Below are 25,486 nucleotides of genomic sequence, written 5' to 3'. Positions count from 1 at the left end.
GACGACCGAAAAACTAGGGATCACACATTTAACAACTGCGCCTGATGAGGGATCACAGACGACATGATTTGTCAAACCAACTGAAGCCAACTGAATGCATCAAACTCTCATGAGAGCGACAGTCTAGAGAGCAAACAAACATGGGCGACAAACAGCCCATTGTTGCTGTTGTTTGTGCAGCTATCTGCTCTGAGGAATCCATTAAGAAGGACAAACAGGCCCTCTCCCTCCTTTGCTGTTCACCATCATTGTTTTCATATTCTCAGTGGCTAGTTCCTGTCATCATTTCCTGTGTCCCACCTACTCCTTTTCATTGGCTGTTGGCAAAATGCGTTTGCAGTTGAATCGATAATCAGCTCACACTACGTGATTGCGTCCAGAGGTAGCTCAAAAAATTAATACACGTTTTACTGCGACTGACGTTGGGTCTGTTCCCCTCACAAACTTGTCAATTAGGGTCTTTAGCTCTAACACACTAACAGGTTTCTGCCCCGTCAATGTGCAGATTGGTGCAGATTCTGCCTAATTGTGAATCGTATGTAAAACTGGGGAAAAAAATCTTGTAGTGTGTCCTCAGCTTAAGCCAAAAACAGAAAATAAGCACAAAATGAAAAGAGCCTCCTAAAAGACAAAAAGAATATTACAGTTAATCATTAAATCCATGATCATCATTAAAGGATATCATATAAAAGGTTTCCAATTACAGTAGTGTTCAGAATAATAGTAGTGCTATGTGACTAAAAAGATTAATCCAGATTTTGAGTATATTTCTTATTGTTACATGGGAAACAAGGTACCAGTAGATTCAGTAGATTCTCACAAATCCAACAAGACCAAGCATTCATGATATGCACACTCTTAAGGCTATGAAATCAATCAATCAATCAATCAATTTTTTTATATAGCGCCAAATCACAACAAACAGTTGCCCCAAGGCGCTTTATATTGTAAGGCAAGGCCATACAATAATTATGTAAAACCCCAACGGTCAAAACGACCCCCTGTGAGCAAGCACTTGGCTACAGTGGGAAGGAAAAACTCCCTTTTAACAGGAAGAAACCTCCAGCAGAACCAGGCTCAGGGAGGGGCAGTCTTCTGCTGGGACTGGTTGGGGCTGAGGGAGAGAACCAGGAAAAAGACATGCTGTGGAGGGGAGCAGAGATCGATCACTAATGATTAAATGCAGAGTGGTGCATACAGAGCAAAAAGAGAAAGAAACAGTGCATCATGGGAACCCCCCAGCAGTCTATGTCTATAGCAGCATAACTAAGGGATGGTTCAGGGTCACCTGATCCAGCCCTAACTATAAGCTTTAGCAAAAAGGAAAGTTTTAAGCCTAATCTTAAAAGTAGAGAGGGTGTCTGTCTCCCTGATCTGAATTGGGAGCTGGTTCCACAGGAGAGGAGCCTGAAAGCTGAAGGCTCTGCCTCCCATTCTACTCTTACAAACCCTAGGAACTACAAGTAAGCCTGCAGTCTGAGAGCGAAGCGCTCTATTGGGGTGATATGGTACTACGAGGTCCCTAAGATAAGATGGGACCTGATTATTCAAAACCTTGTAAGTAAGAAGAAGAATTTTAAATTCTATTCTAGAATTAACAGGAATCCAATGAAGAGAGGCCAATATGGGTGAGATATGCTCTCTTCTTCTAGTCCCCGTCAGTACTCTAGCTGCAGCATTTTGAATTAACTGAAGGCTTTTTAGGGAACTTTTAGGACAACCTGATAATAATGAATTACAATAGTCCAGCCTAGAGGAAATAAATGCATGAATTAGTTTTTCAGCATCACTCAGACAAGACCTTTCTGATTTTAGAGATATTGCGTAAATGCAAAAAAAGCAGTCCTACATATTTGTTTAATATGCGCTTTGAATGACATATCCTGATCAAAAATGACTCCAAGATTTCTCACAGTATTACTAGAGGTCAGGGTAATGCCATCCACAGTAAGGATCTGGTTAGACACCATGTTTCTAAGATTTGTGGGGCCAAGTACAATAACTTCAGTTTTATCTGAGTTTAAAAGCAGGAAATTAGAGGTCATCCATGTCTTTATGTCTGTAAGACAATCCTGCAGTTTAGCTAATTGGTGTGTGTCCTCTGGCTTCATGGATAGATAAAGCTGGGTATCATCTGCGTAACAATGAAAATTTAAGCAATACCGTCTAATAATACTGCCTAAGGGAAGCATGTATAAAGTGAATAAAATTGGTCCTAGCACAGAACCTTGTGGAACTCCATAATTAACTTTAGTCTGTGAAGAAGATTCCCCATTTACATGAACAAATTGTAATCTATTAGACAAATATGATTCAAACCACCGCAGCGCAGTGCCTTTAATACCTATGGCATGCTCTAATCTCTGTAATAAAATTTTATGGTCAACAGTATCAAAAGCAGCACTGAGGTCTAACAGAACAAGCACAGAGATGAGTCCACTGTCCGAGGCCATAAGAAGATCATTTGTAACCTTCACTAATGCTGTTTCTGTACTATGATGAATTCTAAAACCTGACTGAAACTCTTCAAATAGACCATTCCTCTGCAGATGATCAGTTAGCTGTTTTACAACTACCCTTTCAAGAATTTTTGAGAGAAAAGGAAGGTTGGAGATTGGCCTATAATTAGCTAAGATAGCTGGGTCAAGTGATGGCTTTTTAAGTAATGGTTTAATTACTGCCACCTTAAAAGCCTGTGGTACATAGCCAACTAACAAAGATAGATTGATCATATTTAAGATCGAAGCATTAAATAATGGTAGGGCTTCCTTGAGCAGCCTGGTAAGAATGGGGTCTAATAGACATGTTGATGGTTTGGAGGAAGTAACTAATGAAAATAACTCAGACAGAACAATCGGAGAGAAAGAGTCTAACCAAATACCGGCATCACTGAAAGCAGCCAAAGATAACGATACGTCTTTGGGATGGTTATGAGTAATTTTTTCTCTAATAGTTAAAATTTTGTTAGCAAAGAAAGTCATGAAGTCATTACTAGTTAAAGTTAATGGAATACTCAGCTCAATAGAGCTCTGACTCTTTGTCAGCCTGGCTACAGTGCTGAAAAGAAACCTGGGGTTGTTCTTATTTTCTTCAATTAGTGATGAGTAGAAAGATGTCCTAGCTTTACGGAGGGCTTTTTTATAGAGCAACAGACTCTTTTTCCAGGCTAAGTGAAGATCTTCTAAATTAGTGAGACGCCATTTCCTCTCCAACTTACGGGTTATCTGCTTTAAGCTACGGAGTCAGGCACTTCTGATTTAAAGCTCTCTTTTTTAGAGGAGCTACAGCATCCAAAGTTGTCTTCAATGAGGATGTAAAACTACTGACGAGATACTCTATCTCACTTACAGAGTTTAGGTAGCTACTCTGCACTGTGTTGGTATATGGCATTAGAGAACATAAAGAAGGAATCATATCCTTAAACCTAGTTACAGCGCTTTCTGAAAGACTTCTAGTGTAATGAAACTTATTCCCCACTGCTGGGTAGTCCATCAGAGTAAATGTAAATGTTATTAAGAAATGATCAGACAGAAGGGAGTTTTCAGGGAATACTGTTAAGTCTTCTATTTCCATACCATAAGTCAGAACAAGATCTAAGATATGATTAAAGTGGTGGGTGGACTCATTTACTTTTTGAGCAAAGCCAATAGAGTCTAATAATAGATTAAATGCAGTGTTGAGGCTGTCATTCTCAGCATCTGTGTGGATGTTAAAATCGCCCACTATAATTATCTTATCTGAGCTAAGCACTAAGTCAGACAAAAGGTCTGAAAATTCACAGAGAAACTCACAGTAACGACCAGGTGGACGATAGATAATAAATAAAACTGGTTTTTGGGACTTCCAATTTGGATGGACAAGACTAAGAGTCAAGCTTTCAAATGAATTAAAGCTCTGTCTGGGTTTTTGATTAATTAATAAGCTGGAATGGAAGATTGCTGCTAATCCTCCGCCCCGGCCCGTGCTACGAGCATTCTGACAGTTAGTGTGACTCGGGGGTGTTGACTCATTTAAACTAACATATTCATCCTGCTGTAACCAGGTTTCTGTAAGGCAGAATAAATCAATATGTTGATCAAATATTATATCATTTACCAACAGGGACTTAGAAGAGAGAGACCTAATGTTAAATAGACCACATTTAACTGTTTTAGTCTGTGGTGCAGTTGAAGGTGCTATATTATTTTTTCTTTTTGAATTTTTATGCTTAAATAGATTTTTGCTGGTTATTAGTAGTCTGGGAGCAGGCACCGTCTCTACGGGGATGGGGTAATGAGGGGATGGCAGGGGGAGAGAAGCTGCAGAGAGGTGTGTAAGACTACAACTCTGCTTCCTGGTCCCAACCCTGGATAGTCATGGTTTGGAGGATTTAAGAAAATTGGCCAGATTTCTAGAAATGAGAGCTGCTCCATCCAAAGTGGGATGGATGCCGTCTCTCCTAACAAGACCAGGTTTTCCCCAGCTTTGCCAATTATCTATGAAGCCCACCTCATTTTTTGAAATTGGGCTATTAGTAAAAAAAAGTACAAAAGGGGGTGTTCACAATAATAGTAGTGTGGCAGTCAGTCAGCAAGTTCGTCAATTATGTGGAACAAACAGGTGTGAATCAGGTGTCCCCTATTTAAGGTTGAAGCCAGCACCTGTTGAACATGCTTTTCTCTTTGAAAGCCTGAGGAAAATGGGACGTTCAAGACACTGTTCAGAAGAACAGTGTAGTTTGATTAAAAAGTTGATTGGAGAGGGGAAAACGTATACGCAGGTGCAAAAAATTATAGGCTGTTCATCTACAATGATCTCCAATGCTTTAAAATGGACAAAAAAAAAACCAAACAGACGCGTGGAAGAAAACGGAAAACAACCATCAAAATGGATAGAAGAATAATCAGAATGGCAAAGGCTCACCCATTGATCAGCTCCAGGATGATCAAAGACAGTCTGGAGTTACCTGTAAGTGCTGTGACAGTTAGAAGACGCCTGTGTGAAGCTAATTTATGTGCAAGAATCCCCCGCAAAGTCCCTCTGTTAAATAAAAGACGTGCAGAAGAGGTTACAATTTGCCAAAGAACACATCAACTGGCCTAAAGAGAAATGGAGGAATATTTTGTGGACTGATGAGAGTAAAACTGTTCTTTTTGGGTCCAAGGGCCGCTGTTGTGTGTTGGGGGGTGTGGCTGGATATTTTGGTGTTCTTTTCTTTTCTTTGCTCTCCAGGTGGCATGAGAACTGATTTGTCTGTGGAGAGGGTGCTGGCTGAGGAATCCTTCACCCTCATCAATATCATGTGTAGCAGCTGTGAATGGTGCTCACATGCAACCTTGAAGACTTTCAGCTGAAGCAGATGGTTGGATGGCATTCTGCATTTGAGCATGTGTGATTCGGGCGGAGCTGCCGGGGACTCGACCTTGTGATGTTCATTTGTGAGACGCTGAGGACCGCGCCTGGGTTTGACACGTCGAGCCCGTGAAGCAAGGAAGGGTGAGGGACACATGCTGTCAGCACACATCAAAGGTGATTAAGTGTTTGACTAATTGTTGATAGTAACTTGGTATTTTGTTACACAGTAAACTTGAATTGTAATGAGGATTGTGCAGCTCGCTTCTCACTGCTGTGGCATGCGGACAAGTGGTCCTCCACCTGTTGTGAGAAGCTGCTTATTTGCATAAAGCTTAAAATACAGACCTGTATGTGTTGCTGATAGTGTGTGTCTTTTGAAGGATATTAGTTGTACCTGCTAACTTACCTCACCTCTTCTATGCTTCGCAGAGAGTCGGTTTGTCGTGTCCACCTGGGGGGTGTTTGGCGGTGGTAGTGGGTCCAGGAGCGCCGGGCTTCGATCCTTTTGGGCGCTAGAGAGCGTGCCAGCCTTCACTCCACCAGAAGGACGCTATTTTAGTTTTTACACTTTTATGCACCAGCGGGTGAAATAAATATATTGTTTTTGGAACCGCTTTTCTGGTTATTTGTAGCGCTGGGTTCCGTCTGACGCAGGTCCGCTCCGCAACCCGCGTCGACACATAACAGCCGCAGACAGTTTGTGAGACGACCCCCAAACTCTGAATTCAAGCCACAGTTCACAGTGATGACAGTGAAGCATGGTGGTGCAAGCATCATGATATGGGCATGTTTCTCCTACTATGGTGTTGGGCCTATATATCGCATACCAGGTATCATGGATCAGTTTGGATATGTCAAAATACTTGAAGAGGTCATGTTGCCTTATGCTGAAGAGGACATGCCTTTGAAATGGGTGTTTCAACAAGACAATGACCTCAAGCACACTAGTAAATGAGCAAAATCTTGGGTCCAAACCAACAAAATTAATGTTTTGGAGTGGCCTGCCCAATCCCCAGACCTAAATCCAATTGAGAACTTGTGGGGTGGCATCAAAAAAGCTGTTTCTGAAGCAAAACCAAGAAATGTGAATGAATTGTGGAATGTTGTTAAAGAATCTTGGAGTGGAATAACAGCTGAAAGGTGCCACACGTTGGTTGACTCCATGCCTCGCAGATGTGAAGAAATCATGAAAAATTGTGGTTATACAACTAAATACTAGTTTAGTGATTCACAGGATTGCTAAAAAAGTAGTTTGAACATAATAGTTTTGAGTTTGTAGCGTCAACAGCAGATGCCTTAAGAGTGTGCATATCATGAATGCTTGGTCTTGTTGGATTTGTGAGAATCTACTGAATCTATTGGTACCTTGTTTCCCATGTAACAATAAGAAATATACTCAAAACCTGGATTAATCTTTTTAGTCACATAGCACTACTATTATTCTGAACACTACTGTACTTGCACAGTTTGCACAACAGAATGAAATCCGAACCGAGACCTGATCAGTGGACCTAAAAACAGTGTGATGTGGGTAAATCAGACCTATTAATCTATCACGTTTGCTACATAAGTGAATACAAATGATTCGGACTTTTAGATTGTCCTAGAACACCAGTGTGGAAACATCTCAGTCTTTAGCTACAATACAACAAATGTAAAAGTCAAACACAGAAAAGACAATACAGTGTTCCACACTGTATTATTTTATAGAGCTTATTTCTCCATTTATAGCAACATTTAAGAGCAAATAACATAGAGAGGCCAAATATTCCTGCATTGGCTCTTCGACATACAAAACAGTGACAACATGTCTTTAAGAAACCCAACCTAAAAGTTAAGTCAGAGCTGGAGAGGTCAGTGAGCACTGCCATATTACTCACTCACCTGCTGTACGAATCTGGTAAAATTCAGCAAACAGCATCTCAATTTTATATATACACATATATATATATATATGTATATATATATATATATATATATATATATATATATATATATGTGTGTGTGTGTGTATGCACGGGGGTATTACTATTATTAATAATAATAAAATGTTCATTTTTTTATCTGTATTCCTATTCACACTTATTGTCAGTCTTTAAATTTGTAGTGGATGAAGCTGTTCTTATATCTCATTTATAAAGTGGTAACATGCTTTTGGGAATCCACTCATTATAAAACAATCTTAAGACAAGAAAGAAATAAGTTTCCTCATCAAAGATTTTTTGTTTTGCTTTGCCAAGGTTTGATTAGTTCAAGCCTAGTTTGTTTCCTTCCATATAGCAGTAAAACACATCTAAAGCCATAGATAATAAATATAATACACATTTGTGTCACAGTTGGCCAGTACGTCCAGCCACTTCAGGTAATATGCATAAAAAAAAACTTAGTAAATAAAATTGAAATTCTTAAAAGGCACAGTACATAAACAAATGATCCATTATTATGTTTTAACCCAAAGAAAATACAGTCTGTAGTTGTGACTGAAACAACCACAAGTCTCAGATTCTGCTGGAGGACCCACTGACTGGACACGTCAGCCTGTGTCTTTTCCAGGCCGAAGTAAATACATTTTTAAATTATGAAAAAATATGTAGCAAAACCTGTAACTCCTTGTAAGCATCGTTCATGCAGGTAAGGAGACCTCAAGCAGTTACAGTTTTTTTTTGTTTTAAGTTTTACATAGGCCTGTTTTGTTATGATCTAACCTGTTTCCCACTGCAGCTCTGCTTCATATTTTAAAAAACATTTTGACCAGCAATTTATAACCTGGCCATTTATTAAATACAAAGATGACATGGTAATGTACAGTACACAAGCAGCCTGGCTGGCATAGAATATCTAGAGACAAAAACACATTAAAACAGCAACACAAAAGTGAAAAACCACTTTGCTCTCCAGTTCTATTCAGCCAGAAATTAGACCATCCATTGTTTTGGAAACTAAAGGGATGCAACTAAAGTGGAATTGTGTTGGTCATTTTTCCAAAGACACTTATCACAGTGGTGCAATCTTTCTTCATGACTAATCATCATACAACTCGTTAACTGACTGAAACCACAAGACTCTATTTGTCAAAAATAAATCTGTGGTAAAAATAGAAAAATAACAAAAACTGAGGAATTCTTTTGTAATGCAACCTGTTACGGATACTGGGATTCCTCAAGAAAGAAAAAGATGGCAAGAAGTACAAGGAAGACAAAGATATAAATGGAAAGGATAAAAAAGTAAGCATCAAAGCAAACCTCAGAGCGCATAATGGTGCAATGAAGGGTAATTATATATATATATATATATATATATATATATATATATATATATATATATATATAAATGAGTATAAACATTTTAATTTCATGCATATGGTGGGCAGCAGGGAAGCTACAGATGAGAAGAAAGAAGAGAGACGAAGATGAGAGTGATGAAGAGGGCTTATGTTAGTTGCCCCACCAGTCAACTTGAGAGTGTGAGTAGTTGCCTCCATAGCCGTCACTGCTGTAGAAGTTACCAAAACCACCTGACAGGGAGGAAACACAAAAGACAAAATCCAAAGTAAGTCATAAGTCATAAGTAAGTCAGCATACAACTTCCGTCACGCATGGCTCAATCATTTTACAATCCACAGAACACTCGGCTAGAAGTGCTTCAAGTGGCTACTTTGTTTAAACTGTGCACAGCTCACAGACTGCTTGGTGCAGCGCATCTGATCCGGTCAACAGAAATAAGGATTCGCTGCCATTCTTCACTTTTGCACTCTGTTGCTGTCACTCCTTACACAATCAATTATTTTCTCAAATAGTTGATTAGTTATCAGGTCAATAAAATAAAAATATAACATAATGCTAAAATACCCTCGGCCGTATGAGCACGTTACCTTTTAACGGTGTCTGCAGAAGGGTATGAGTGTGCACATACATGAGCTTCTGAAAGGGCCGGAAGTTACCTTTGACCACGTGTGATGCAAGTGCACGCTGACATCCGCGAGTTGTCTTGTAAATCACTCCAGAGGTGTTATCAGGTTACATAAACAGCTTTTTCAGTTTTACAAGTATTTATTTCTCACTAGCTTTTACACAATATATGAGAAACATGTTAGATTTACACAGAAACGCAGCAGTTTTGGAGTGGATTCCACCATGTTGAATTAGCAGCCAAAGAGAGACCAGCTCGTGACGTCACGGTGCCTCTGTACTGATTGGCTGTCACCCTGTCCTTCCTTCCCAGAATGCCAACCTGCACCCCCCCCCCCCCCCCCCCCAAAAAAAAAGCAGATTTGGATGATACAAAATAGGAAACAGAATGTGCCCGGAAACAGAATGTGCCCTTTTCACCTCTTAAAATAGGTCAAGGTTAGCCATCTTTGAACTTGTTCAAGGTCTATGTCCCAAGAATGTTCTCTTTGAATTTGAAGACCCTGGCAGTAATAGGACTGGATTATGCTGAGCACAGACAGAGACAGAGAGACAGACAGAGACTGGATGCAAGGCCTTCACAATACCTGATGGTCATATTTTTTGGCCTTGGGTAAAAAGGGGGTCAAAAATATTATCCAGAGCCAAAGATGATGCCTTCAAATGTGTTGCTTTGTGAACAGCCCATAAGATACAGCTGGTAAAATAAGTATTTAACACATCACCATTTTTCTCAGTAAATATATTTCTAAAGGTGCTATTGACATGCAATTTTCATCAGATGTCAGTTAACAACCTAAGTAATCCACACAAATAAGAAACCAAAACAAGTACAGAAATTAAGTTAAAAATGTGACATGACACAGGGAACAAGTATTGAACACCTGAAGAAAGGGATGTGCAAAAAGGCATGGAAAGACAAGACACCAGCTGAACTCTATCTGTAATTAGAAGGCAATCCTGCCCCTTGTCAGTGCACATTAATATCAGCAGGTTCAGTCCCAAATGATGGCCAAGAAAAAGGTGCCTCTCTACCAAAGTGTCATACACGAAACATCTCCTGATGGGTGAAAGAGCTCTCTCAAGATCTTTACAACCATATTTTTGCAAAACATACCAATGGCATTGGTTACAGAAGAATTTCTAAACTTCCCAGCAAGGTTGGGTAGGATTACTTTGAAAGAATACATGTGGATTACATGTATGTATGTACATACATTGAGATTGCTTGTAATCTGATTACATTTCAAAGTAATCCTACCCAACCTTGCTTCCCAGTGAGCACTGTTGGGACATATTCCGGAAGTGGAAAGAACATCATTTCACCATAAACTGGCCATGACCAGGCTCACAAGATTTCTGAGAGGACTGAAAAGAATTCTGAGAAGAGTTGTTCAAGAGCCAAGGACTGGCTGTGGAGAGTATTGTTTATTTGAAAATAAGTAATGCACTCAAATAATGTACTCAAGCACCATGACTTGTATGCATGCTCACCACACAAGACTCCATTAGACAAGCCTATGAAATACTGGGAGAATATGGCGTCTTCAGGTGAGACCAAAATTAAACTCTTTGGGTGCCATAATACACACCATGTTTGAAGGTCATATGCAGTGGTGGGCACAGTTACATCATCAATAAATGCACAAGTTTACGTTGATATTTTGGACACTTTTCTTATCCCATCAATTGAAAGGATGTTTGGGGATGATGAAATCATTTTTCAAGATGATAATGCATCTTGCCATAGAGCAAAAACTGTAAAACATTCCTTGCAAAAAGACATATAGGGTCAATGTCATGGCCTGCAAATAGTCCGGATCTTAATCCAATTGAAAATCTTTGGTGTAAGTTGAAGAAAATGGTCCATGACAAGGCTCCAACCTGCAAAGCTGATCTGGCAACAGCAATCAGAGAAAGTTGGAGCCAGATTGATGAAGAGTACTGTTTGTCACTCATTAAGTCCATGCCTCAGAGACTGCAAGCTGTTATAAAAGCCAGAGGTGGTGCAACAAAATACTAGTGATGTGTTGGAGCGTTCTTTTGTTTTTCATGATTCCATAATTTTTTCCTCAGAATTGAGTGATTCCATATTTTTTTCCCTCTGCTTGGTCTAAAAAAGTAACCGTTACTGACTGCCACAATTTTTTTTCCTGATTTCTTATAGTGTTTCTTAAAGCCAGAAAGTTGCCATTTGAAATGACTTTAGTTTTGTATCATGTCTGTGATCTGCTTTTTTTCTACAAAATTAAACAACTGAATGACCATCCTCCGAAGCCGGTGATTCCATAATTCTTGCCAGGGGTTGTACAAGGTCAAAAATGTAAAAGTTTGTATTAGCTAAACGACAGGTCCTAGGGGATGTTGTGGATGCAACAAAAATTGAAATAATACTTGGTAGGAGTAAATGAGGGGTTTTTTTTCCAGAAAAATGAATTCCGATTTATGTCTTTATTTGCTTGGTGTTTCAGCTGTGGTTAGTTGATATGTGATTGAAGTGGATATGTTTGTAGAGGAGACTTCCCTTGACATTTTAATGTATAATAAGTGTATGTTGGTGTCAGCACTGGTTAGTTATGAGTGTTCAAATGTTCCAAAACAGGGCAAGTCCCCAAATTTGGGGACTCTAGGGTTTAAGAGGTTAAAGTATTGGACTAGCTTTAAAGGTTTTAGTGTGGACATGGTGTGTGTGCAGTGCATTCTGGGTAAAAGTTCAAGACAGGAGAAATGCATTTGAGACGCTCTGATCAGGCTCCACAAAGACGACAACATAAACTGTTGTCTATGTGTCTATTTGTCTATATTGTGCCTAAAACTCTCGTGAATATATTCTCTGGGTTTACAGACATTGTTATTGTGTTTGTTTTATGTAAAAATGCCAGAAGCAGCTCCGGTTGCTCCTCCAAAAGCCGAAAAGTCTGTTAAATTGTGATTTGGGCCGTGTGACATAACCGGCGTCAAAATGCATAGAACACTGCCATCTATATTAGTTATATCACAGTGTTGTCGACCGTAGGATTTTAAAATTATCTGTAGCTTTCCAAAACCTGAGAGACCCCACACGTGGAGATAAAAAAAAAAAAAAAAATCATAGATCTGACAGGTTTAGTTGTACAGTGTGTGGTGTGCAGCCACATGGTAAAAACAACACACAAACAGATTTCACACTGGAACATTCCCAGGTCAAACACCTCGTTTTCTGATTGGCTGCATGTCACATTTAGCTCCTCACGTCCTTCTTAACACACAACACACGGCAGGAATATCTGATAAGATTATATTTAGCGTCATCACGATTGTCGGGGCGTCCTTAAGATTGTCGGAAGGGGGAGATCGGGTCTGATATCAGCCTAATTATCTTGCCGTGTGAACCAGGCTTGATGTTATGACACCTCATGGAGCAACTGATTGATTTGTTATAACACCGCACCAAGCCGCTAACCGATCGGATGTTATGACACCTCACGGAGAAACTGTTTGATGTGTTATGACACCGCACTGAACATGTTTTCACTATTATTTGATTTCTTTGTGCGACTGACATCGTTATTCAAGCATTCAAAATGCGATTCCTATCGCCACACACATCTCCAACCACACATGAGAACGTTTTTTGACAGTTCTTGTTATTGAAAGAAACTTTGTCTCCCTAACCGGATAGAGTTGTGATGTCATCACGCGTGCACTTAGGTGCTGTCCAGCAGGATCTTGAAAATTTCTTTCTGTTTTTATACAAATGACAAAACTGACATATTTTACAAAAGCACATTTATTTGTAAACACCAACACATGTTACATTGATTCACTTGTGTTGGTTTTTTACATAGAATGAATGAATCAACCAATCAGTATGAGCGGAGGCTTAGTTTACCCATAATCCCTTTGGTGTGTTAATGTTCATATCTTCAGAATTAGTGCATTATTTTAAAATTAACAGATATGTGTTATATATCACTGTACATTTTAAGAGTTTACATTAATGTAGTTATTCTATATGGAATCATTTTATTTATAAAGCAAAACCATAATTCAAACCTGCTTTCCATTTCAAGACCTCTGCCCCATCGCTGGAACACTGTATCCTGTCAGGGTAAATGATGCTTCCCTACAGCAGGGGGCAGAGCGTACAAAAACAGAAGCGCTGGCTCATTGGGTGATTGGGTTTGTGATCGCCATTGGTTCTATTAGAAGCTTTGGCGGTGTTTAAACTCAAAATCAGCTTCTTAGTAGCTGAGACCGTATGGGAGGCAAAATTGAAAGTTATCGGTTATCTGTAGCTTCCGATAAGTTTTTAGACAGTTTATCAGTTTAGTGTTAAAAAGATAGCTTTTCAGTTAGCTGATTACCAGTTATCGAAGCTAACTTTTTGGTTAGCTGTGTCCAACACTGGTCATATGGCACTGCACATCAGCCCAAAAACACCATACCCACAGTGAGGTTTGGAGGTGGGAACATCATGGTGTGGAGCTGTTTTTTTAGCATACAACACTGGTAAACTTTATGTAATTGAAGGAAGGATTAATGGAAAGATGTACTGATACATTCTTGATAAAAATTTGCTGTCATCTCCCAGGATAATGAAGGAGAAATAAGGGTGGACATTTCAGCGAGACAATGATCCCAAACACACAGTCAATGAAACTTTGAATTGGTTTCAGAGAATTCAAAGGATTCAAGGATTCAAAGGAATTTTATTGTCATATGCACAGAAGAACATGTTCCCTACACAATGAAATGTGTCTACTGCATTTAACCCATCCTAATTGCCAGTAGGAGCAGAAGTCGCCATTAGGCGCCCGGGGACCAGCTCCAGATGTACATCCCTGCCTTGGTCAACAGCAGGGCTGAGCAACACCGACCAAGCTGGCCGATGACCAATGAAAATAAAGCTGCTAGAATGGCCCAGTCAATCACCTGACCTGAATCCAATACAAAGTCTTTGGAAAGAAGTAAAGATCAGAGTTAAAAGAATAGGTCCACAGAACCTTCAGGATTTGAAGACTGTGTGGAAGAATGGGTCATAATCACATCTGAGCAATGCATGTAACTAGTTTCTCCATGCAGGAGGCATCTTGAAGCTGTCGTCACCAACAAAGGCTTTTAAAAAGTATTCAATACATTTCAGAAAGTGTGTTCAATACTTTTTCCACTGTGCCATTCCATTTTATTACACATAACTTAATTCCTGTACTTGTTTTGGTTTATTTGCATGTGTTGATTACTTGGGTTGTTACCGACATCTGGTGAAAATTTCATGTCGGAAGGACCGTTAGAAATATATTTACTGAGAAAAATGGTGACATGTTCAATATTTATTTTACCCACTGTACTAATTTTACAGTCAGACAGGAGTAAACTGAAATAAAAGCATTTGATATTTTAAAAAAGGACTTAAAACAATTAATTGGTTATCAAAATAGTTGATGATTAATTTAATAGTCAATTAATAATCTATGAACCTTTCTTCATTCTAATGAAAAGCCAGCTGTTATCATATAATTTTTACACTAAGAATGAGCCAAATCTGGTTTCAATTCATAACTTGTCTATAAATATATGGAAGCATTTCATGACTTGACAGCAGAAAACTGGAACTGATTTTCAATCTTACATCAAACAGTGAGGGTAGCGTTATTTATTTTTAAGACACATTAACTACACATCTTTGTGTTTGCTCACATTACAAACTTGGAAAAGCCATGTTGATAATTTATGTTCTATGATCTGAGGGGGGAGATAAAAATCATTGGTACTTCTCAGAAATAAAGACTTAATAGCTACTCTCCTAAAATTCTACAATACATTTTATTGTTTTTACACCTTTTTGCAATATTATATAGGGCAACTTATACAATAAGCTACACAAAATATCTACACCGAATACAACACGCAGGATAAAGCAACTCTGGAAGAAATGTGTCCCATATGTCCAAATAGTGTATTTATCTAATCTACGATTTTTATAGCACTAGATTTAAATCTAGTAATTACTGATTTAGAATAGAAACACAGATATTACATTAAGAACAGATGCTCACCTCCACCAAAGCCACGAGCCCCTCCATGTCCTGACTGATTTCGACCTCCACGTCCTCCAAACCCTCCAGTGTTACCTCCAGCTGTGGCCTGGCGATAATCACGCGCTCCAAAACCACCAGAAAACCTGGAGGATAATAGATTATTACTGTAAAGTGCAAGTGTGATTTAGTTTGTTTTCTCATGTGAAAATCTGTCAATGCAATGCAAGACGACATTAATGATTATTAATCCTCACTCCACAAGGATCCAATTATTGTAATCCACTCAGTTTGATCACAAATGTAAACCAAAAACTACTCGTATACCGCTACTGATATTGTCTCCAGTGATGTGTGTGCCTTGGGGTGGGGTGTAATATGAACTGTCACTCACTAATGTCCAACAATCTACATGACAAGATAGAGATGGAACATGGACATGGTGGGCAGAAACACGTGTCATTGTAGATGTCCTACAAATAGAAAGATTTTGAAGTTCCAAATACAAAGAAAAGGAACAGAACACAAATACCCCTCTGGAGAAAAGGAAGGAGTAACTGACATAGCCATGGACATCCAACTTCTTGCTTCAAAATTTTTAGAAATAAAACTGTTTGAGAGCTCCCCAAATTAAGCTTTTTCCACACTGTAATTTTTTTTAATTATCACAAAGAAATTGCACATCACACTTTTTTGCATTTGGGACAAGAAAAAAAAATAACATTAAAAAACTGTTTATGTAATTTTAAAAACTGTTTATGTAACTTAAAATTAAGAAGTGGCAGCGAAAAAAAAAAAAAAAACCTCTTAGAGCGCCCTCTGTTGCTACTCTTATGCTGGTGTTCATAGGCCAGACTCTCCAACCATGACGGAACTTCTTGTTTGGCTTCGACCAAGATGTCCAGCAGATCTTTAGTGATGTTCCCATTCTTATCGTTGAAGAATGATGTTGCCAGCCCTACGAGTACACACAGATACAGGCATACAAATGAGGACAAACTTATTAGCCCCCTATGAAATGTAATGTTTTCTTCAAGGAATTTTCAACACAGCAGTTCAACACATCCAAGTTTGATTTTGGATGTTTACATTATGTTACTTTGCACATAGAAACAAAATTATTTTACAACAAGAGTGCTCTGAGAGCACAATATTCCCCACTGGCACATGCTGCTTTGGTACAAGTGCTTGCTACATTCTGATAACATTTCAAGGTATATGATTGTTGATATCAGAATACAGACACCAACGCATGAAACTGGCAGTGTCTAGGTTTGTTAATCAAGAGCCAGAACTCTGCCAAAATGTCTCAATCTTGTACAGTGTTACAATGTGCTAATTACCAAATATTACAGATGACATAATAATGACATATATTTGGGTTCATGACCAGTCGCCCAAAATCTGGTCATGAACGTCGGGCCTCTGAAAATGCATACCGCCCTCCAAAAGCATGTTATTGTATTATTATTTGTCTGATCATAAATATTCCTAAAAGGTATAGTCTGGACCATCTATGACTGAATTCTATGGAGTTAGAGTAGAAATAGCAAAACTGGTGACAAAGGTCAATTTCAGTTAGTACAGGAATCAAAAGTTAAAGATGTTCCAATTTTAGTAAAAAAACAAAAACAAAAAAAACAAAAACAGAAAGACATGGAAGAAAAGGGAAAACTGCCATTTAAATGTATCAAAGAGTATCCAGAATGGCAAAGACTCAACCAGTGATCAGCTCCAGGGTGATTAAAGAAGGTCTAAAGTTACCTGTGAGTACTGTAACAATAAGAAGACACGTGCGTGAAGCCAAGCTATGAGCAAGAACCCCTGAAAAGTCTGTTTTCATACTGTTCTTTTTGGGTCTAGGGGCTGTTTGTCAGACAGGTAACAGCCACCGCTAGCAGTCTCTACTTGCAGGCTTCTGCACACAGCTCACTGATGCACGTTACCTGTCTCTCAGTGCAACCTTGCCATTGATTATCCATAACTTTATGATTTAAAATATCTTGAACTGGCAAATTATTATAAAAAAAAAATCACCTCTGTACAGCTCTCATGAAGGGGGAACTGCCTACGAGGGCTGTCAATAAAGTAACGGTCCTTTTTATTTTTTTCAAAAACTATATGGATTTCATTCATATGTTTTTACGTCAGACATGCTTGAACCCTCGTGCGCATGCGTGAGTTTTTCCACGCCTGTCGATGACGTCATTCGCCTGTGAGCACTCATTGTGGGAGGAGTCGTCCAGCCCCTCGTCGGAATTCCTTTGTCTGAGAAGTTGCTGAGAGACTGGCGCTTTGTTTGATCAAAATTTTTTCTAAACCTGTGAGATACATCGAAGTGGACACGGTTCGAAAAATTAAGCTGGTTTTCAGTGAAAATTTTAACGGCTGATGACGCTCCGCCACAGGAAAAACACCTCTGTTGAAACCCTTAAGGACAAGTTGGAACATGTCCTGCCTGTTAAACAATTTCTCATATACTCACTCCACTGAAAGCCATCAAAAGCCGCCTGGATTTTACAAATGGTTATCAACACGGAGGTGTTTTTCCTGTGCCGCCGCACCGCATCGGCTGCGTCCCGACGCGCGGATCCGTCCGCACGTCTTTCATTTAAAAAAATCTCCTTTAACAGTGGAATATCCGGATAAAATGCTGAAACCGACTTCTTCTGAAACTTCTCTGTTCTCTCACGACGTCCTGGATCAATAGAGCCTGAAATGTGGAGGTTTTCAGCTTGAACAGGCTGACGACGGCGGCTGAGAGCGCTGAGTGACGTCTCGCACCGTGGGAAGTCCTTAAAGCGACAGAATCACCTCAAAATCTCTCATCAGCCGTTAAAATTTTCACTGAAAACCAGCTTAATTTTTCGAACCGTGTCCACTTCGATGTGTCTCACAGGTTTAGAAAAAAGTTTGATCAAACAACGCGCCAGTCTCTCAGCAACTTCTCAGACAAAGGAATTCCGACGAGGGGCTGGACGACTCCTCCCACAAAGAGTGCTCACAGGCGAATGACGTCACCGACAGGCGTGGAAAAACTCACGCATGCGCACGAGGGTTCAAGCATGTCTGACGTAAAAACATATGAATGAAATCCATATAGTTTTTGAAAAAAATAAAAAGGACCCTTACTTTATTGACAGCCCTCGTATAAGAGACCTAAAACATTTCCTTTGAACCAGGTGCTGCCGACCGAATGCCCCCCCCCAAAAAATCGATCCGCCCTGCCTGCACTGAGCATGCGTCAATAGCCGCGGTTCACAGATTATCAACTCGTTTCTACTTCAAACTGCACTCCAGTCATCATCTATCTCAGTGACAGATATCTGAAGCTTTTGTACAACAATAATTTCCACATAAATTCAACATTATTTCACAATAACAGACAGGGGAAGCGATCATAGCGCCGCGGCTACACAAGCTGTTAGCTGATGCGTTCACTGCACGTCTGCCAACTGATGCACGTCGGGCATTTCAAAATATAACACAGTATTGCCTCGTTTCTACTTAAAATTGACTTCAGAATGATTTAAGAGGTGTTACCTTGTCACCTGATGGTTAATAATCCCATTAATCCATTTGATCGCTTTGTAGGGTTGCCAACTCTCTGAAAAATAAATAAGGGACACCTCACCGCCAGGGCCGACCGACCATTGCCTTCACCCTTCCCAGCGTCTGTGTGAAATGATTTTTAACCATTTGACTGTTGACTTGACCCTGAATTTAAGTAGATGCATACATGCATTTGTTCTGATATGAACACGTGGAAATTATTATTTAGCAATTTATTTTTAGTGCAAAATAAATTTTCACTCAATTTCAATATGAGCATTCTGTCCTGCTTCAAAGCATAAAATAAAAAAGAATCTTTAAAAATAAATCTCTCTGTAGTGCTTAACTTAAAATTGTATAAATTAACAAAAAAACAATAGGAAATTTGCATCATCCAAAACAATGTAACAGTGCACATTTACATATTTAGTGTAATAAAAAGTGCAAAAAATAAAGTCTGAAAAGTAAACAATACTTACAATACTTAGCTGTTGTCGCGCACCTTTTCCACCCAGCCATTTTCCTTTCTCATTCGCCCCTGTATTTTTGCATTCTTTTTTGTTTGTTTTTTTTTTAGGAGGAGTAACGACGTTACAGACATTGCTGTCCATAGGCATATCTGCAGTGCCAGTGTCGGTGTCTGTATCGATATCAGCCATGCTGCGCTTTGTTATTGTCGTCCAGCGACCGTCGTCGGCTCATGACATCGGTATCTTCTTGCGAGCAGATGTCCCTCGACCAATGAGATAAGAGTGATTCTGTATTGTCAACTCGTGTCTGTCAGCTCATTGGTGAAAAGCAGGAGAGAGGCTGGGATCAAATTTACCGTAAGTTTCCATATAAAGCGCCAGTCAATTCCACTGACATTTTACAGACTTTTTGATTCTCACAGAAATACGGGACAAACTGCGTCCCGTTTCAGGTCAATACGGAACGCACACTTTTATTTCCAAATAAGGGACAATTCTGTTTTTCAAGGGACGGATGGCAACCCTATCGCTTTGGGTGAAGAGAGTCTGTCTCAGACGAGCTGCTGAGGTCTGATATGACGCATGTGCAGTGGAGGCAAGGTGGACCAACTTTTAGGGGTGGACCGTTTGATCTGAAACACCAGTAACAAACATTTATTTCTTCTTCAAACTTGGAGATTTTAACATGGGTTATTATGGGAAGTGACTCGCTTTTGGAGGCAGCCTGAAGCTATTTCTGCAGTTTGCTTCATTAAACAAGACCAGAAGTTGGGGCTTAATTAGTACTTGAGTACCAAACTATTTCCAAAAGTTGTTCATAATTTGAGGCTCTTAATTTTGCTCCCAAGATACACGAGGTCGCTGCATTTTGCTTGAAAAAATATACAAGCTTCTGCTCTGGGGAAGCATCAGTGGGGCGGCATAGTTAAAATACCAGATACCCATCCATCCATCCATCCATTTTCTTCCGCTTTATCCGGAGTCGGGTCGCGGGGGCAGCAGCTCAAGCAAAGCCACCCAGACCTCCCGATCCACACACACCTCCCCCAGATCCTCCAGGGGAACCCCAGGGCGTTCCCAAGCCAGCCGAGAGACGTAGTCCCTCCAGCGTGTCCTGGGTCTTCCCCGGGGCCTCCTCCCAATGGGACGTGCCCGGAACACCTCTCCAGCGAGGCGTCCAGGGGGCATCCGGAAAAGATGCCCGATCCACCCCAACTGGCTTCTTTCGACGTGGAGGAGCAGCGGCTTGACTCCAAGCTCCTCCCGAGTGACCGAGCTCCTCACCCTATTTCTAAGGGAGTGCCCAGCCACCCTCATCTTGGCCGCTTGTACTCGCGATCTTGTTCTTTCGGTCATGAGCCAAATCTCATGACCATAGATGAAGATCGGAATGCAGATCGATCGGTAAATCGAGAGCTTTGCACCCCTACTCAGCTCTCTCTTCACCACGACGGTCCGATACAGCGACCGCATCACTGCAGATGCTGCACCGATCCGTCTGTCGATCTCACGCTCCATCCGTCCCTCACTCGTGAACAAGACCCCGAGATACTTAAACTCCTCCACTTGAGGCAAGGACACTCCACCAACCTGAAGAGGGCAAAGCACCTTTTTCCGGTCGAGAACCATGGCCTCGGATTTGGAGGTGCTGATTTTCATTCCGGATGCTTCAAACCGCCCCAGTGCATGCTGAAGGTCCTGATTTGATGAAGCCAACAGAACCACATCATCCGCAAACAGCAGAGCGAGATTCTGTAGAAATTCTGTCCATAAAGATAATGAACAGAAGTGGTGGCAAAGGGCAGCCCTGGTGGAGGCCAACGTGCACTGGAAACAGGTTTGACTTACTACCGGCAATGTGAACCAAGCTCCTGCTGTGGTCGTACAGGGACCGGATAGCCCTTAACAAAGGACCCCGGACCCCGTACTCCCGGAGCACCCCCCACAGGGAACGCCTTCTCCAGATCCACAAAGCACATGTGGACTGGTTGGGTGAACTCCCATGAACCGGCGAGCACCCGATGGAGCGTGTAGAGCTGGTCCAGTGTGCTGCGACCATTATTAAAACCACACTGCTCCTCCTGAATCCAAGGTTCAACTATCGGTCGAATTCTCCTCTCCAGTACTCTGGAATTGACCTTACCGGGGAGGCTGAGGAATGTGATCCCCCTGTATTTGGAACACACCCTCTGGTCCCCCTTCTTAAACAGAGGGACCACCACCCTGGTCTGCCAATCCAGAGGCACTGTCCCCGACCGCCACGTGATGTTGCAGAGGCGTGTCAACCAAGACAGTCCCACAACATCCAGAGACTTAAGGTACTCAGGATGGATTTCATCCACCCCAGGAGCATTGCCACCGAGAAGCTTTCTAACCACCTCGGTGACTTCAGCCTAGGTAATGGATGAGTTTGCCTCTGAGTCCCCAGTCTCTGCCTCCTCTTCGGAAGACGTGATGATGGGATTGAGGAGATCCTCAAAGTATTCCTTCCACCGCCCGACAACATCTCCAGTCAGGGTCAACAGCTCCCCATCCGCACCATAGACAGTGCTGGTGGAGTGCTGCTTCCGCCTCCTGAGGCGTCAGACGGTTTGCCAGAATTTCTTCAAGGCCGACCGATAGTCCTCCTCCATGGCCTCCCCAAACTCCTCCCAGACCCGGGTTTTGCCTCTGCGACCGCACGGGCTGCGGCACGCTTGGCCTGCCGGTACCAGCTGCCTCCGGGGTCCCACCTGCCAACAAAGACAAGCAGGACTCCTTCTTCAGCTTCAGCTTCTTCAGCAGTTTTTTCATGGTGTGCAGTTTTAATTTTTTTCATCTCCACAGCAGCTGTGCGATTTGGTTCCACACGCTACAGCTGCTCGCACTGTGTTCGTGCACGAAACCGTCACAGTGGGTTCGTTCACGCCTGCCCGACCATGTGTCCCCCCAACGTTGGCTCAATTTTTTCGTGGTTCGCTCATTCGGGCTGATTTGCCATGATTCGCCCTGATTCCTACTTATTCCTGTTGTGTGTGAAGGGGCCTTATGTGTGGCTGTGGCAAATATGTAGTCTGTTACACACACTTATTCAGTGGCCATGACTCAGCAGTATATTGGAACTGCACTGTACTCTACATACATCCTAATGTTGGAACTGATACGATGCAGTATGTGAACAACTCACAGCTGTAGGCAGAGGGATGATGAATTGTATACAGTGGTCCCTCGCTATAACGCGGTTCACCTTTCGTAGCCTCGCAGTTTCGCAGATTTTTTTTTAGTGCAATTTTTTTTTTTTGTTAACAGTGCATTGTGTTCTGCGTCCTTATCAGGCGGGCCGGTCGCGGCACCGGTCGCCATCACAGTGATTGCTCTCACTGCCTCCGATGCGCTTACTGAGTCTGCGGGCTCGATAAACGCCACAGCGGGCCACTCACACCGCCCCCCTCTCTGCTGTGCGGAGCTGCAGCAACTCTGGCAACAGGTCCAGAGACTACGCTCGCTGTTTTGATGCGGATCGCTCTGGCAGCCCGCAAGGATAGATTTCTTGCGGAAAATCCACAGCGCCGCAGGGTCTCGGTAACCGCAGCCGCAGAGCTCCATGGCCATGACTTGGATTCTTTGCGGGTCCCGCATCCATACCCCCGGAGGCAGTGAGCGAAGAGAGAGCACGTGCATTGTGTTCTGCGTGTGTCTGTTTATAATCTTCTCGCCCAGAAGAAAAAAGAGAGTATTTACACAGGAGAGAAAAATGAGAAAATGTTAATGCCTGTTTGAGAAAAGTGTATAAAGTGTGTAGTGAGGGGTTTTACAGCCTTAAAACATCTATAATAATTGTAAAAACTAATGCTGACTACTTCGCAAATTTCGCCTATTGCTGGTTATTTTTAGAACGTAACTCCCGCGATAAATGAGGGACCACTGTATCCAGAAATGAAGACCTAGGTAGTGACAATGCCTAAACAGTTCTGCATACAAGACATGCAATGTCCAGTGCCCTCAACATTCAACTAAAGCAGTTACTAAGACAAACTGGGCACTCTGTGTGATATGTCAAGAGGAAAAAAAGACACCAATGACAGATCCAACCTAATCCAAAAGGAAGAATGTCAGAAAAGATGGTGCATCCTTATCCGATAATCTGCAGATGTTTAGTGAACTGAGGCAGTTGCTGAGAATGTCGTCACTTGAGAGACTGGATGAAGGGGAGGGAGTTCAGGCTACTTGCCTTGCTAACACAGATAAGTGGCACCAGTCATGTAGGCTGTGCTTCAACAAGACCAAGGTTGAGAGAGCTGAAAAAATAAGTCTGAAATCTGACTCTTCTCATGAAGATGTTCCTGGAGCATATCGTTGGGACAAACCATTATCTTCTCCTAGAAGTTTGAAAGAGCTCCTGATTTGTGGCAACAAACTGAAGACAGTAATGCTGTGTTATGTGACCATGATGTAAAGCTGTTTGTAATACTCAATGCAACAGAACTATGGACTGCATTTATATAGCGCTTTTCCATCTGCATCAGATGCTCAAAGCGCTTACAATAATGCCTCACATTCACCCCAATGTGACGGGTGCTTGCCACACAAGGCACTCACTGCACACCGGGAGCAACTAAGGGATTAAAGACCTTGCCCAAGGACCCTTAGTGATTTTCAGGTCAGGCTGGGATTCAAACCGAGGATCCTCTGGTCTCAAGCCCAGCACTTTAACCGCTAGACCATCACCTCCCCTAACCACTGATAAAATTGACAAAATTGCTTGTAATTTTTTGGTTGATTAAATTTAAGGTTAGATTCTCATGCTTATAGTTATGTTGCTGCAAATACAATGATTGTCCATGGAATTTTCTTCTTTCTTTCAATCGTGTTGTGAATATCATATAAAGTGGGGAAAATAAGTATTTGACCCCCTGTCAGTTTTGCAGGTTTTCCCACCTACAAAGAGTGGAGAGGTCTGTAATTTTTATCATAGGTACACTTCAACTGTGAGAGACAGAATCTAAAAAAAAAATCCAGAAAATCACATTGTATGATTTTAAATAATTAATTTGCATTTTATTGCATAAAATAAGTATTTGACCCCCTTCCAACCAGCAAGAATTCTGGCTCTCACAGACCTGTTAATTTTTCTTTAAGAAGCCCTCTTATTCTGCACTCTTTACCTGTATTAATTGCACCTGTTTGAACTTGTTACCTGTATGAAAGACACCTGTTCACACACTCAATCAATCACACTCCAACCTGTCCACCATAGCCAAGACCAAAGAGCTGTCTAAGGACAGCAGGGACAAAACTGTAGACCTGCACAAGGCTGGAATGGACTACAGGACAACAGGCAAGCAGCTTGGCAGAAGACAACAACTGTTATGATTATTTATTAGAAAGTGGAAGAAACACAAGATGACTGTCAGTCTCTCTCGGTCTGGGATTCCATGCAAGATCTCACTTTGTGGGGTAAGGATGATTCTGAGAAAGCTCAGACCTACACAGGAGGACCTGGTCAATGACCTGAAGAGAACTGGGACCACAGTCACAAAGATTACATTATTAACACATGATGCTGTCATGGTTAAAATCCCGCAGGGCAGCAAGGTCCCCTGCTCAAGCCAGCACATGTCCAGGCCCGTTTGAAGTTCACCAGTGACCATCTGGATGATCCAGAGGAGGCATGGGAGAAGGTCATGTGGTCAGATGAGACCAAAATAGAGCTTTTTGGAATCAACTCCACTTACCATGTTTAGAGGATGAGAACAACCCCAAGAAAACCATCCCAACCGTGAAGCATGGGGGTGGAAACATCATACTCTGGGGGTGCTCTTCTGCAAAGGGGACAGGACGACTGCACCGTATTAAAGAGAGGATGGATGCGGTCAAGTATTGTGAGATTTTGGCAAACAACCTCCTTCCCTCAGTAAGAGCATTGAAGATGGGTCATGGCTGGGTATTCCAGCATGACAATGACCCCAAACACACAGCCAGGGCAACTAAGGAGGGGCTCCATAAGAAGCATTTCAAGGTCCTGGAGTGGCCTGGCCAGTCTCCAGACTTGAACTCAATAGAACATCATTGGAGGAAGCTGAAACTCCAAACTGAAAGATTGTTTCTGTACCAATTGATAAGCTCTGTTTTTCTAGGGAGTCAAATACTTATTTTATGCAATAAAATGCAAATTAATTATTTAAAAAAATCATACAATGTGATTTACTGGATTTTTTTTTAGATT

At 41.3% G+C, this 25,486-nt stretch overlaps 1 protein-coding gene and 1 long non-coding RNA gene across 2 annotated transcripts in view; one reads left to right on the top strand and one right to left on the bottom strand.

Moving 5' to 3' along the window:
- Positions 1–7,554: 7,554 nt before the first annotated feature.
- The window catches only part of LOC117513590 (ATP-dependent RNA helicase DDX3X-like), a 156,469-nt gene continuing 138,537 nt past the window's right edge, over positions 7,555–25,486 (bottom strand). Inside the window, 4 exon segments of the mRNA XM_034173772.1 lie at positions 7,555–8,610; positions 8,655–8,848; positions 15,281–15,405; positions 16,064–16,217. Coding sequence (XP_034029663.1) covers positions 8,769–8,848; positions 15,281–15,405; positions 16,064–16,217 — 359 coding nt within the window. The 3' untranslated portion in view covers positions 7,555–8,610; positions 8,655–8,768.
- Positions 15,802–23,639, top strand: LOC117513599. Its single transcript, XR_004561645.1, has 3 exons — positions 15,802–15,812; positions 19,443–19,447; positions 23,440–23,639. It is a non-coding gene; the product is annotated as an uncharacterized LOC117513599 (long non-coding RNA).

Source organism: Thalassophryne amazonica, chromosome 1 (genome assembly GCF_902500255.1).
Source record: "Thalassophryne amazonica chromosome 1, fThaAma1.1, whole genome shotgun sequence".
Lineage (NCBI taxonomy): Eukaryota > Metazoa > Chordata > Actinopteri > Batrachoidiformes > Batrachoididae > Thalassophryne > Thalassophryne amazonica.
The sequence above is the reverse complement of the archived record's forward strand: the minus strand, read 5'-3'. Positions and strand labels throughout refer to the sequence as shown.